The 11,870-nt window shown below is 37.0% G+C and overlaps 2 protein-coding genes across 2 annotated transcripts; both read right to left on the bottom strand.

Annotated features, from left to right (window-relative positions):
* Window positions 1-846: 846 nt before the first annotated feature.
* On the bottom strand, window positions 847-5,948 carry LOC103965928 (tRNA (guanine(37)-N1)-methyltransferase 1). Its single transcript, XM_009379032.3, is given in 10 exon segments — window positions 847-1,147; window positions 1,258-1,370; window positions 1,794-1,850; window positions 1,853-1,904; window positions 2,528-2,670; window positions 2,826-2,896; window positions 3,440-3,606; window positions 3,704-3,823; window positions 4,233-4,331; window positions 4,987-5,948. Coding segments are annotated over 10 exon segments (1,854 nt in total). The 5' UTR covers window positions 5,875-5,948; the 3' UTR covers window positions 847-1,003.
* Window positions 5,949-6,336: 388 nt separating this feature from the next.
* LOC108868601 lies at window positions 6,337-9,285 on the bottom strand. The gene is made up of 3 exons (XM_018652044.2): window positions 8,750-9,285; window positions 7,549-7,851; window positions 6,337-7,169 (listed from the first exon to the last, which is right to left on the bottom strand). Exons 1-3 carry the CDS (start codon window positions 9,107-9,109, stop codon window positions 6,522-6,524), a joined length of 1,311 nt encoding a protein of 436 aa, XP_018507560.2. The 5' UTR covers window positions 9,110-9,285; the 3' UTR covers window positions 6,337-6,521.
* Window positions 9,286-11,870: the final 2,585 nt, after the last annotated feature.

Raw genomic sequence — 11,870 nt, 5'->3', positions numbered from 1 at the left:
ACTATGGTCATTTTTGTCAACTTCATCAGAATTTTGTCAAAATGAACTATATTGGAAGAATCATTGCTATAATTGGGTTAAAGTTGAGGGACCATTTCTCCATTTGGGTTAAAGTTGAGGGACCATTTTTCCAGTTGGATTAAAGTTGAGGGACAGCTGGTAATAAATTTTTAGTTGAGGAACTATAGCTGTACGTTTTAATGAGGTGAGAGACCAATAATAATGAATTTTTAGTTTAAGAATGTTTTCTGATCATCGTCTTCTTTCTTTCTTTTTGACAAGATGATATTTTAAACTAATCTAATATACATAAAGCAAATTCAAATTTGGTGAAAAACTTACATGAAACTGATTCACTACCATGTGACGTCTAAATTCAATAATACATTGTCATGTAAAGAAAAACATACACATGATGCATTGTTGGAAAGGGATACCATGTGACGGTAAACCCGTAACCCGTTTAATATAAATCATTATTCAAACTTGAGTATAAGGAGACGGACAAGTACATTGCCTAAACCCCAAGGTTTAGTCAAGGGACAAAGAAAAGAGGTAAAATGAAAAACCCTTGGGTTAAGCAAGATTCTTTTTCCTTTCTCTCTCCTAATTTGGAAAACTACCAATTTGGGCAGCAAGATTCTTCACTTCTTATCTTCTCTTCTTCTCCTTATGTGGAATACGACCCACAGAAATAAGGGAGGTTTCTGCAGCAATAGACTTTAAGAGAGAAATCATCTGAAAGTAGGAGATGTTTGTTTGCTCCCACAGCTAGCAAATGCGAGTAACGATTTATCTTTTGAGACCAAAATACCAAGAAAAGTTGAATTTCAACAACTCCATTAATGGAAATTAAGATGACAAATTTTTATTTCAAAATGGTGGGATAAACTAACATCTCTTAAGTTCCCTACCTAAGTGTATCCGCGTAGATATACAACATAGTTTATGTACAAAACTCGAGGGTGTATGATGCTCACGCGCTATAAAACTTTACCTATATTTACATATCCAAAGTTGGTTTTGCATAAGCGACACTCTTAGGGAGGTTGAATGACGCACACAACATCCATTTTCCTGGTGCAACAAGGCGTACCCTACGCATTTCTACATCAACTGCCGCTTCTGAGAGCGCAATTCTTATTCTCTGCATTAGTTGGGGAAAAAGAAAGGATGAGGTAAGAGTTAAAACTTGATGAAGGTAAACATTAAGAAATAAACCGAATAACACAAACACGTGAGTATTTGGCACCGTACCTGATGAAAGTCAAACTCCGGATCTTGAGCTTTGGAGAATCCATAAACATGGATCATTGGCAAGGTAAATTCTTCTTCCGTTGGTCTATCTACTAATATTCCCCGAAATGCATCTGTTCATAAGGTAATTCACATAGTGAGTGAGAAATAGGAGTCTACAGCAATCCAAATTGAACAATTTCAGAAACCAACTGATCTTATCGTCAACTACTCTTTCAAGCACAGTAGAGCAAAAGTGGCCATCAACTAAGGCGTCTCTTACTTCAATAGGTTCTAGAAAAGTGAATCCCTAGATAATCCAACTAGCCCAAAATATAACCCAATTGCCCAAGAACTAGGTGATCACTCTATTTAGTAACAAAGAATTAGTTAGTTTTCCCTTCCATCCTTCACGTATCACTATTGCAAGTTGACAAGCGGAAAAAAAAAAAAAAAAAACTGTCACAAAGTATAAACGAGTAACTACACAAACCAATAGTTAAAGGGATGAAAATTAATTGCAATCAATAAGTAAAAAGGGAATAAGTCCAACACACCAAGATACTCCGCAGCATCATTTGGCAAATTCATTACCACTTGAGTTATAGACTTAGCTTATCACTTGCAAACATAGCACCAATGAACCTCCTTCCATCCATGTTGAAGACCTAGTGAGTGGTAAACAGTTCACAGATCCTTAATGAAGCATACCATTTTATTCTTCAAGTCAAACATCCATATAAAAATAAATAAATAAATAAATCACAGGGAAAATTTGTTGCTAACGTGATCAACCATGCTAGATATGGGGCATAGGAAGGGAATGGCTACTGGAGAGTCTACAAAATAACAATTAAAGAATAGAAAGTTTGAAACAATTTGATGAGTGGGTGCAGTTACTAACTCACAAAATCTGCTATATTCATAAGCTGGTGAATTTACAATACAATTAACTTATAGATTTGTCCTTTTTCCTTTGATCAACCAGAACTATTCGTACCAGTTTAAAGTCCAAGCTCTGCGAGAATTTTAATCAATATACAAAACAGATTGTGTTTACTAAGATCTGCACCAAATAAGCTAACAAGTATTGCATCACTAATCAAATTAAACTCATCAATATTTGGCCAGTTTTTTGTTAGAATCTACATGCTGCACCTTCTTTTTTTTTTTGGGAAAAAAGTTGTGCGTGTATCTCTCATGAATCCTCTCAATCAAAATATAAAAAGAAAAAAAACAACTGTTTTCAGATACTATCATCATACTGCAATTACATCTTTCATAATCATACCTTAATCTTCCTTTCAAGTTTGTTGATCACACTATTTCTTTCCAGATATTCAATTGCGTTGGGATTCAAATCATTGGCATATACCCGTTTCACAATCCTTGCCGCAGACATTGCTATTGGGCCAACCCCAGTGAAAACATCACCTGTCAACAGCAAAGAAATATTGACATTATCTAAGGCCCAGGAAGACACCCTCCGGAAAAAAACAAGAAAAAAAAAGAAGAAGAAGCAATATAGACATTATCAAAGGCCCAGACAGTATAAAATATCTTTTAAGATGCACAGGACGTGGACATACACACAACATCTTTCCGTGTAAAGCTGTTTACAAGCCTTTGTCTTTCAGTTGCAAGCCTGGAATTCCAATACCTGCACCAAAAGAAACATGAGACTGTGATCCTTGCCAGTCATTCATTTTCATAAAATAAACACCAGCTACTACTTAGAACAAAAGAAAGGAGGAAACACTAAGTCATTGAAATAATTTAAGCACAATGATTATGGTTCACATTAATTTCACCTCTGAATCTGAGTTTTTATTTACAACTATGAATAATAATGATCTTCTAGTCAATTTGCATCTATACACTAACACCCCAGCACCCGAAAAAAAAAAAAAAAATAAAAAAATAAATAAAAAAAAAACCTGCCCCAAAATCTACAACCAAACCAACTTTGGCGTAGACTAACATCATGATCCCAACTATCTTGTCCCATGTCCATAAACAAGGGCCTAGCAGTGTGAAATAATAAACTCACGAGATAGGGGATGAGAATGTTATCAACAAAATATCCGAATATTACACAGTAGCATAATTAGCATAGAATCGATCAGTTTCCCGTTAGTAAGACAGTCATTCAAAAACTCAATTGGAGTTTTCATTTTCTTGCAAGCTAAGGAATGGAACATACACTGTTGCTAGGTCAACATGAAAGCGCAACCCATTTTCAACTACAGTAGTCACAAGGGAACGATTCCCAGCTAGAACTTCGAGTTGCATTGTTCTGAAGTCATTATGAATGGCATCAATTTTATTGACAACCGTCTGAATCTTTGGTTTATTTTTATCAAGAATCACCTGTAAAAAGGAAGGATTTCTTCCCTGATTAGTGAACACAGTGATTGAGCAGCAAATTAAGAAAATGGAAACTGAAAGATATTAAAAAATTGAGTACCTTTGCTATAAGCTTTTTGTATGGTAAATGTTCATCTCTCAGGTTTAGGTGTGCAATATGCCCGACAGTTTCAAAGGCTGAAGGAACAATCATACCTTCAGGCAGCAAAGCCTCCAATATCTGCCAAAAAAGTTAAACCCACTGATTTTTTTTTTATCTTTCAGCACTATTTGGTGCATCACATATATCCGATGTACACATTCAATCATAAATACATTCCTTAAACAAAGTCTTTTCAAAGTCAATCATGGAATATAAGAGCGTACACAGAAGCTAAGCATGAAACATTCAACTGATGTGCATAAGTTTTTGGACCGAAATTAACCAGTACACGATATAAAAACTCAGAAAAATCCTTCAAATGAGGAACAAATTAGCTAGTTTTTTCCGTTCAATTAGGTTTTTTAGTTCAACTTGGTGTCAGCGTAAATAAAACTGGGTTACTGCCACAGCAGATGGAAGTAATGTGGAATAAGAAAATAAGTAGCAGACTTAATAAACACACCTAAGATATCCTTGGTTGAAATACCTCATTCATCTGCCAGTACTCATAAAAAACAGTCAGTTTGCATCTCACAAGCTCAAAAGCCGGCCTCATACTTGTCCCGGTATTTTCTTTCATCGCCACCTAAAGGATAGGGCACGAACATTTGACAATAGAATATGGTGTCACAAGCCAATGTAATATAAGGCCATAAGGGAAATAAGTCATGTAACGCACCAGAATTTACAGAGAAAAATCTTCCATATACAGGAAATTGGATTGAATGTTAATTCCCCTGCCTAGCAGATGCAACAAAATCACAAATATTTGTCCAGGCGTATCATGCATCAGACCTAACCAAAAGATAATTGGGGATCTAAGGGGACCCTTCCATTTAAATGGCCATGATTCACAGCTCCCTTAAATGGGTCAAGACTACCCTTAAAACGAAAAGTCATACAGACAACAAGAACACCATCTTGCAAGGTCATAAAATAGTGTGTCTTGCAACAATCAAGAGCAACAATTTAACTTAGATTCTTTCAAAAGGTTCCTAACAAGGTAAAGAATTCCCATATGCTACTGACTCTGCCCGAGGGAATGCTTCACATTTTCGGATCATGAGCCTGTCCCATTACGCAAAGGCAAAGAAACACTCTTTTCTAATACAAAGCCTACCAAAGCTGTAGAATTTCCAATCACATTACAAGAACAAAAACTCACTACCACTCGTAAGTTAGAAACGAAAACTAATAGATACTATTCGAATTCAATATGCAATTGTGAATCAAAACAACACCTTGATTGCCTCAGGCAACTCCTCCACCCCTTTTTTCGCATATCGCTCATCCAATAGCAGCAACCGTGTGGATCCTCTCCATTTCCTCCTGCCCTCAAACTCATCCCCCAACAAACCTTTCAAGTCCTCCCCTTCTCCTTCACCCTCTTCGTCATCCACAACCTCCAGCACCGAAAACTCGCTCTTCCCCCATCTCTTCTTCCCTTCATCGCCTTCACCTTCCTCATCCCCCCTCTTCTTCCTCTGGTTCGGCCTCGACATCCTCGCAAGGTTTCGGAACTTCACGTACCCCCGCGAATCGAACGTCTTCGCAAGCTTCTCCCTGTACAGCACCGGACTAAAGGGCTCGCCGTCGCCCTCCGCTTTCCCGTACATTCGGCGATTCAACGAGGCAAGGGCATTTTCGTCTTCGAGGTCTCTTCCCTGATTGGCGAGAAGCTCGGCGAGCTCGGCTTCCACCTCGTCGCCGGGGACTCTGCCGATGTTGCGAATGCGAGGCCAGTTCAGCAAGTGGCCCCGGAGTCGGCTCTCGAGGGCGAAACAGTCTTTTGCAGGGACTCGAAGCGCCGCGATGTCGAAAACCCTACTGAAGCTCTCTTCGTTGAACAAATCGCCGTCGTCGTAGTCGTCCTCGGTTTTCGTGAAGGGAGGATGAGACCGGAGAGTTAAGGGGTGGGTACCCTTGCGCAGGGAGGGTCCGTAGAAGTTCGAGGAATTGTTTGGGTTTGAAATTTGGGTATGGGTTTGAGCGGCGGCGGTGGCGGAGAAGATAGAGACGATGAGGAATCTTTTGGGGAGGGAGGGTATTTTGGGGAAGATGAGGAATTTTGAGGGGAGAGTGGAGAGGGGAAGAGAGTGAGGTGGTCTGAGAACGAGCTTGGCCACCATTGTTGCTCAGTTGATTCTGTTTTGCCGGGAAATCAGAACCCAACCCAGATAAGTGGCAATTGAGGGTTTAAGATACGTGCTTACGCACGTGAAGGCTTAATCTAAAATCACTATTCGTATTCTTGTTATATTTAAAATTTTTTCAAGCAGATCCTTTTCGAATTTATATCTCAGAGCCTAACGATCAAAAAATTTTGGCCTTTAAATTTTGATCTTGCGGCCAAAAGCTATTGTAGCTTTCAAATTTTTTTACTAACTTATCTACTTTTGATAGTATGATCAAAGTTTAAAGATCAGAATTATTTGATCTTTAGGACTATGGAGGTATAGGTCCGGAGAGGATCTGCTTCGGAGAAAAGCACACAAACCCATCAATTACATCCATGTTAGTTTAGTTACTTAAATTAAAGAACTGGCACTTTGCATAAGCTATACAATAATACGATTCGTGCACTTGCAAGGTTGAATTCGATTTGATACAAGTTTTTGGAGAACAATTGAAACAAAATAAATTTATACAAGCTAGAGATTAGTTTATCTCTAATATGATCTTCTTATAAAAACAAATTAAAAATAAAAATAGCACCAAAATATAAATTAGAACCAAATTAGTGTGATGATTAAATGAACCAATCAACTTTAATTTGTCATTTGCAGTGAATTGTTCGAGTCTCTTGGTAGTAATCCTCCAATGATGAATTTCTTCTTGTCAATCTTGTTTGTTGAACCATGGTGCTGTCCAACACTGGTACACCAAAGAGGCATACTAAAGAGCGACACCAGGTGCATAAAATGGCACAAATTTTACCGTAAAATATCAAACCCAACAAACCCATGAGCAGGAAACCCAAACTCGCGATGGATCTGTAACATCCTTTTTTATACTTGTTCTTCTCAATCCTGGTTACATCTAGGTCTTGTTGTCCTTGCCCTTCTTTTGAAGCATTTGTATTTGCTTCAAACGACTTGTTTTTAGCATAATTAGATCTTGAACTGTTACTAGTCGAAGTTGGTCGAAATTTGCCGGACAAGTACTTCAAATTGGCTTTAAAATTACGCGATGAGCTTGATCGAAGAGATTTGATCCTCTTGGACAAAGACCTGATGCTTGAATTGGATGTTTGCGATAACGAACTTGATGAAGAGTTTACAGAAGATGAAATGAAGACAGAACAGTTAGTTAAAGAAGAAGCAGTGTCAGACATCGCTCTTGGGTCATCTTCCTCGGAGTTGTACTTTGAACTCTCATTTCTTCCAAGTTTATTTCCCTTCTTTCTTTTTTGAATCTTATTGGCCTATCAATAGTGATAAATCTACGTAGGAGTGAGTACAATATCATAGGACATATTAAGATTATAGACTATCACTTTGTGTCTCTCATTACCTCGTAGACTATCACTTTTAATTATGAGATACTTAATCTCGTCATTATTTCATCTATATTATTGATATCATAATGGTATCATGGAGAAATAGTTAACAATTACTGTACAAAGTTGACTGGCTAGAGTAAGGTGAAATACGTAATAGCATTTCAGAAGAAAAGACGTAATACGGTTGCAAAAGCAAGAAATAGGGTTTGAAAAGAAAAAAAAACATGTGGAAAGAAACCAAAACTAGAAAACTAACCAAAAAAACCCAACAAAAGAGAGATTGAAGTGAACATAAACTCACCAAAGATGTCTCGAACAAAATCGCCTTCAAAACACGAGATAATTTACGTCGGCCTTTGCTTCTCCAATATTGACTGTCACGTTTCTCCTCATTTTCTTCATTACCTAGCAATGGTGAAGCCATTGGTGACACCTTCGGGAGCACCACACCTCGCTTTTCTTCCACGCCAACGTATGAATTTTTCTTGGAGATCACTTTCGGCACATCCTCCGACCGATGTCGATTAGGAGTTGAGGTAATTGAACTCTCATGTGTTGTGTTTGCAAAATTCTTTTCAGATTTTCTTTCTTTAATCTTATTGACCTGCCAATGTTTACAGATATGCATGCATGCAATATTAATAACAATGATAACATGAGTAAACAACAAAATAAAAGGTTTACTTGACCTAATCTGGGAGAGACTTTTCCGTGTATCAGGAACATGAGCTGGAACATTATATGTCGTTATACAATTAGAAAAAAAGTTTTTTTTCTTTTCAAGTGTCCTTCCAATTGTATAATAACATGTGATGTTTCGCTTTGTGTTCTAGGCACACTAAAAAATCTCTCCTAATTTGGTCACTATTTGAAAAAATAATAATGAGCCAACGCTCCCCTTCTAGAAAATTATGCAAAAAAAGAAATGTTTAAATTTAAAATATCAAGAAGTATTGTTCCAAAAAAAGAGACCAAGAAGTACGATACAGGTTGTTTCTTGAGAACTTTAACGAAAAGCTTCCCGTATTGTTCACTTTAAGAAAAAACCACATTTTTACACTAAAAAATCTTCACTTTATCCTTTATTTTGTCCTTATTGTTAAAACTCAAAGTTTTAAGTCTTTTTCATTAATTTTCCTTTGTTTCTTTGGTAATAGAAAAGGGAGGGGAATCGAATTCGAAACATTTTCTAACATGAGATAGAAAGAAATATCACTAAAGGGAATTTCTCTATGGTGCCCCTAATTATTTTTTTTTCTTTTTAAAAGAGATAAGTTGGTGGCTTCATCACAGCAATCCATCATTCTAGGGGCCGAGAAGACTCACAGATGCATTTCAACATCCCCTAAACACTACCGTGTATCTATTTTAGGGTTTTGTGTGGGAAGAATTAATAATTGAAAAAATTAATTTCAATACTCAAGTTTGATATAATCACAAAACTGTGGCAAACACATGCATGACGTTATTAATTAGAGATTTAAAAAGAGAAAGCAACTAACCAATTTTGTTTTGAACAAAACTGCCTTTAAAACTTGATAAAATCCACATCGTGTTTTCTTTTCATTTTGAGTACTACGACATTTTTCATCGTCTCCTTCATTATCTGATGTTGCCAGCGACGACACTGGCACCACCTTGGGAAACACCCCACCTTCCCTCTCGCCCACAGCCACATATGTGAAAACATTCCTAGAAGGTCGTCCAGGTTCTGAACCGACCACATCAAACGATCGAAAACATAGGAAGAAATTTGTAGCTTTCTTTTTCTTCTTCTTCGTCTTCACTTGGGTCGTTGTAGAATATCCATTGGCACTTGTTGTGCTAGCGTGACAAAGCGGGCTGTAGTTTTCGCGATGCATGGCTCCGTTGACATGGAATTTTTAGGGGGGCTAGTTTGTGTTTGTCAGCCAAGAAAGCTGGGATTCAAGAATCCGAGAAAACGAGGGTGGGAGGGAACAGTGTGGTGCGCCATTTTGGTGTCAAAAATTAATAACAATCATCTGCATCATGTGTTTGTAGTTAATTTGTATTTGTAACTTGCAAGAGATTTTCAATGGTAAGCCATGTTGTACGCGCTTAGTTTGCTCCTTTACGTCAAAATTTATATAAAAAAAATTGGATTGCAAAGTGTTCTATTTTTTGACAAATATGGATTTTGTGGTTTTCTGTTTTTAGCTTTCAAATACGAATCAACCAATGTAACCCAACGTGGATTGAGTTGTGCCATTTGTCAACGTCTCAACAATTTCATTACTTTGTTTGCTAAATTTAATTTGTTTTGTTTTATATCTAAAACAATTTCATTTGGTTGTAACTTCAATGGTTGAGAGTGTTTAACTGAGTTCAATTGTCGGTCTCCTTTCAGAGCATTAGCTCTCCTTTTGGACAAAACGGGACAAAACCGAATATTTTTTTACTTGGTACAACTTAATTTGGTACCAGATGTAAAACTCATTGAATGTCAATGGACTATTGGCCAAGTCACTTGATTATTGAGAAATTTGATATTTAAGTTACTTAGATACTCAAGTGATCTTAAGATCCTAAAGAATAAGAATCGTGGAGTCTTAATATCATGCAACTAATTATGTGAATATATGTCAAAGTGGAACACCGATTGATTGGATTATGATTCGGTAAATCTCTCCTTCCTATAACAGGATGGATGGAGAAAAACCCTAATTAATATAAAAAGCTTGTCTCTGTTCTCACAATGATTGTTCTCATACACAATCAAAAGATAAGGAACTTAGTTTAATTAGTTTCTCAGTTCTAACATTTATTGTGTTTTTCAGAATATATCATACACCATCTAGTACCCAACTTAGTTTAATTAGTTTTCTAAAAAGATAAGGAACTTCCATTAGTTATTTGTAGACTAATAAAAGCATAAGGACTATATTTGCAGTTAGAAAATAGAAAATTGCTCGTCTAAGTTTCTAACTCACAAATTATTCAACAAAAAAGGGACTTGAATACAACAAATGATTTTGTTTTAACAAACATAAACTTGACTAGTCTTTTTGTTTTTTCAGAAAGAAAAATAATTATTTGATCTTGAGTTTAAGATAGATTGTGTCATTGTGACAAATCTACCAGTCAATTCACAAGAACCGCTGCGCTGGGGTTGAAAATTATCAGAAAACGAATATTTGAGTGAAATATCTGCATGGTAACCCTAGCTAGCTAGTATGATTACACTTAGCCCCAATTTGGGGTTGAGGTGATTTTTTAAAAAGCTGCAATGAAAAAAAGCTGATAAGGATTTGTTGTAAACATCCCAAACAGTTATTCAAAGTTCATGAAAAAAAGCCAAAAAGTGGAAGCTGCATTTGTAGCTCCAGCCGCTTATTTCAAAACGCGAGCTACAGTACCAATTAATGAATTTTTCATTTACCAAAATCCCCTCTTCTCCTTTCTCCTTCTCTCGTCCTACACTGCACTTTCCTCTCGTGCAAAAAACTCCGCGCTCACTCTACACCCCTTTCCCTCCCCCGTGCCCCTTCCCCTCCTCTTTTCTTCTCTCGTCACTCTCACGAACGCTGTCGCCTTCCGGCAATCTCGACTGCTTCAATTTTGCATAATTAATTAATTAAATTTTTAGGTTAGGGTTTGGCTGCTCTTTTCTTTTGCTGCGTTGCAATTCTTCTTATCCCAGATTTTGTTTCTCGTAAAATTTCATACCCTTATTTTGGTTTTTCCATTTTTTCGATTTTGCCCTTTTCTCGCCTATGTTCTCTTCTTCGTTTCCCTGTTCTCCTCTTCCTTCTTCTTCTTCTCCTCCCATTCGTCGATTCTCCTCCCCCCACCACCCCTCAAGGTGTGTTTTACACTTCCGATTTCCTACATAACTGATTAATTATTCATTTATTTGTTAATTTAATGTTTCTTTTGTTGTTGACTCTGTTGATTATTGAAAATCTCTTACTTTTATGGGTTGGTGATGTCTGGATTCAATTTCTTTTAGGATATTGTTTCAATTTTTAGTCAAATTTGGTGATTTAGAATGCTGGGTATTTCGGTTTTCAAGGTTTTAAATGCAAAAGGATAGTTGCTGTGATGTGCATTAGAGTGATGAAAGAAAAGATGAAATTTTGAAAGAATTTGATTTGTTAAGTCGGTGTATTTGTGATCAATGAGCTAAAGAAGGAAATTAGTTGATGGTCTTAAGCAGCTTGGTGTGGATGCTGATTGTTTTCTTGGAACAAACTGCCCTCCTGTCCATGTGATTGGAAAGGGAGGCCTTCCAGGGGGGAAGGTGTGGTTTGCATTGTCTTGTATATTTATGGTTGTTCTGTAATGCCTGTAGTTTTGATGCACTTAATCAATTCAATCCACACTTTATCTGTTGTTTTCAGGTGAAGCTCTCTGGATCAATTAGTAGTCAATACCTGACTGCTTTGCTTATGGCAGCTCCTTTGCACTGAACCAAGAAAGGTTCGTTTTAGTTGGCTGCCCTCACACTTGATAGTCCCACACCTTCATATGCTTATTACTTCTCTAACATTTTTCGGACCTAAATTTCAGCTGGGAGCAACTGTTGAAGAGGGACCAGATTACTACATAATCACACCACCAGAAAAATTAAACGTGACAGCAATAGACACGTATGATGACCAC

Source organism: the organism of the source record quoted next, unplaced genomic scaffold (assembly GCF_019419815.1).
Source record: "Pyrus x bretschneideri cultivar Hongxiangsu unplaced genomic scaffold, Pyrus_bretschneideri_v1 Contig23, whole genome shotgun sequence".
NCBI classification, from domain to species: Eukaryota; Viridiplantae; Streptophyta; class Magnoliopsida; order Rosales; family Rosaceae; genus Pyrus; species Pyrus x bretschneideri.
The sequence above is the reverse complement of the archived record's forward strand: the minus strand, read 5'-3'. Positions and strand labels throughout refer to the sequence as shown.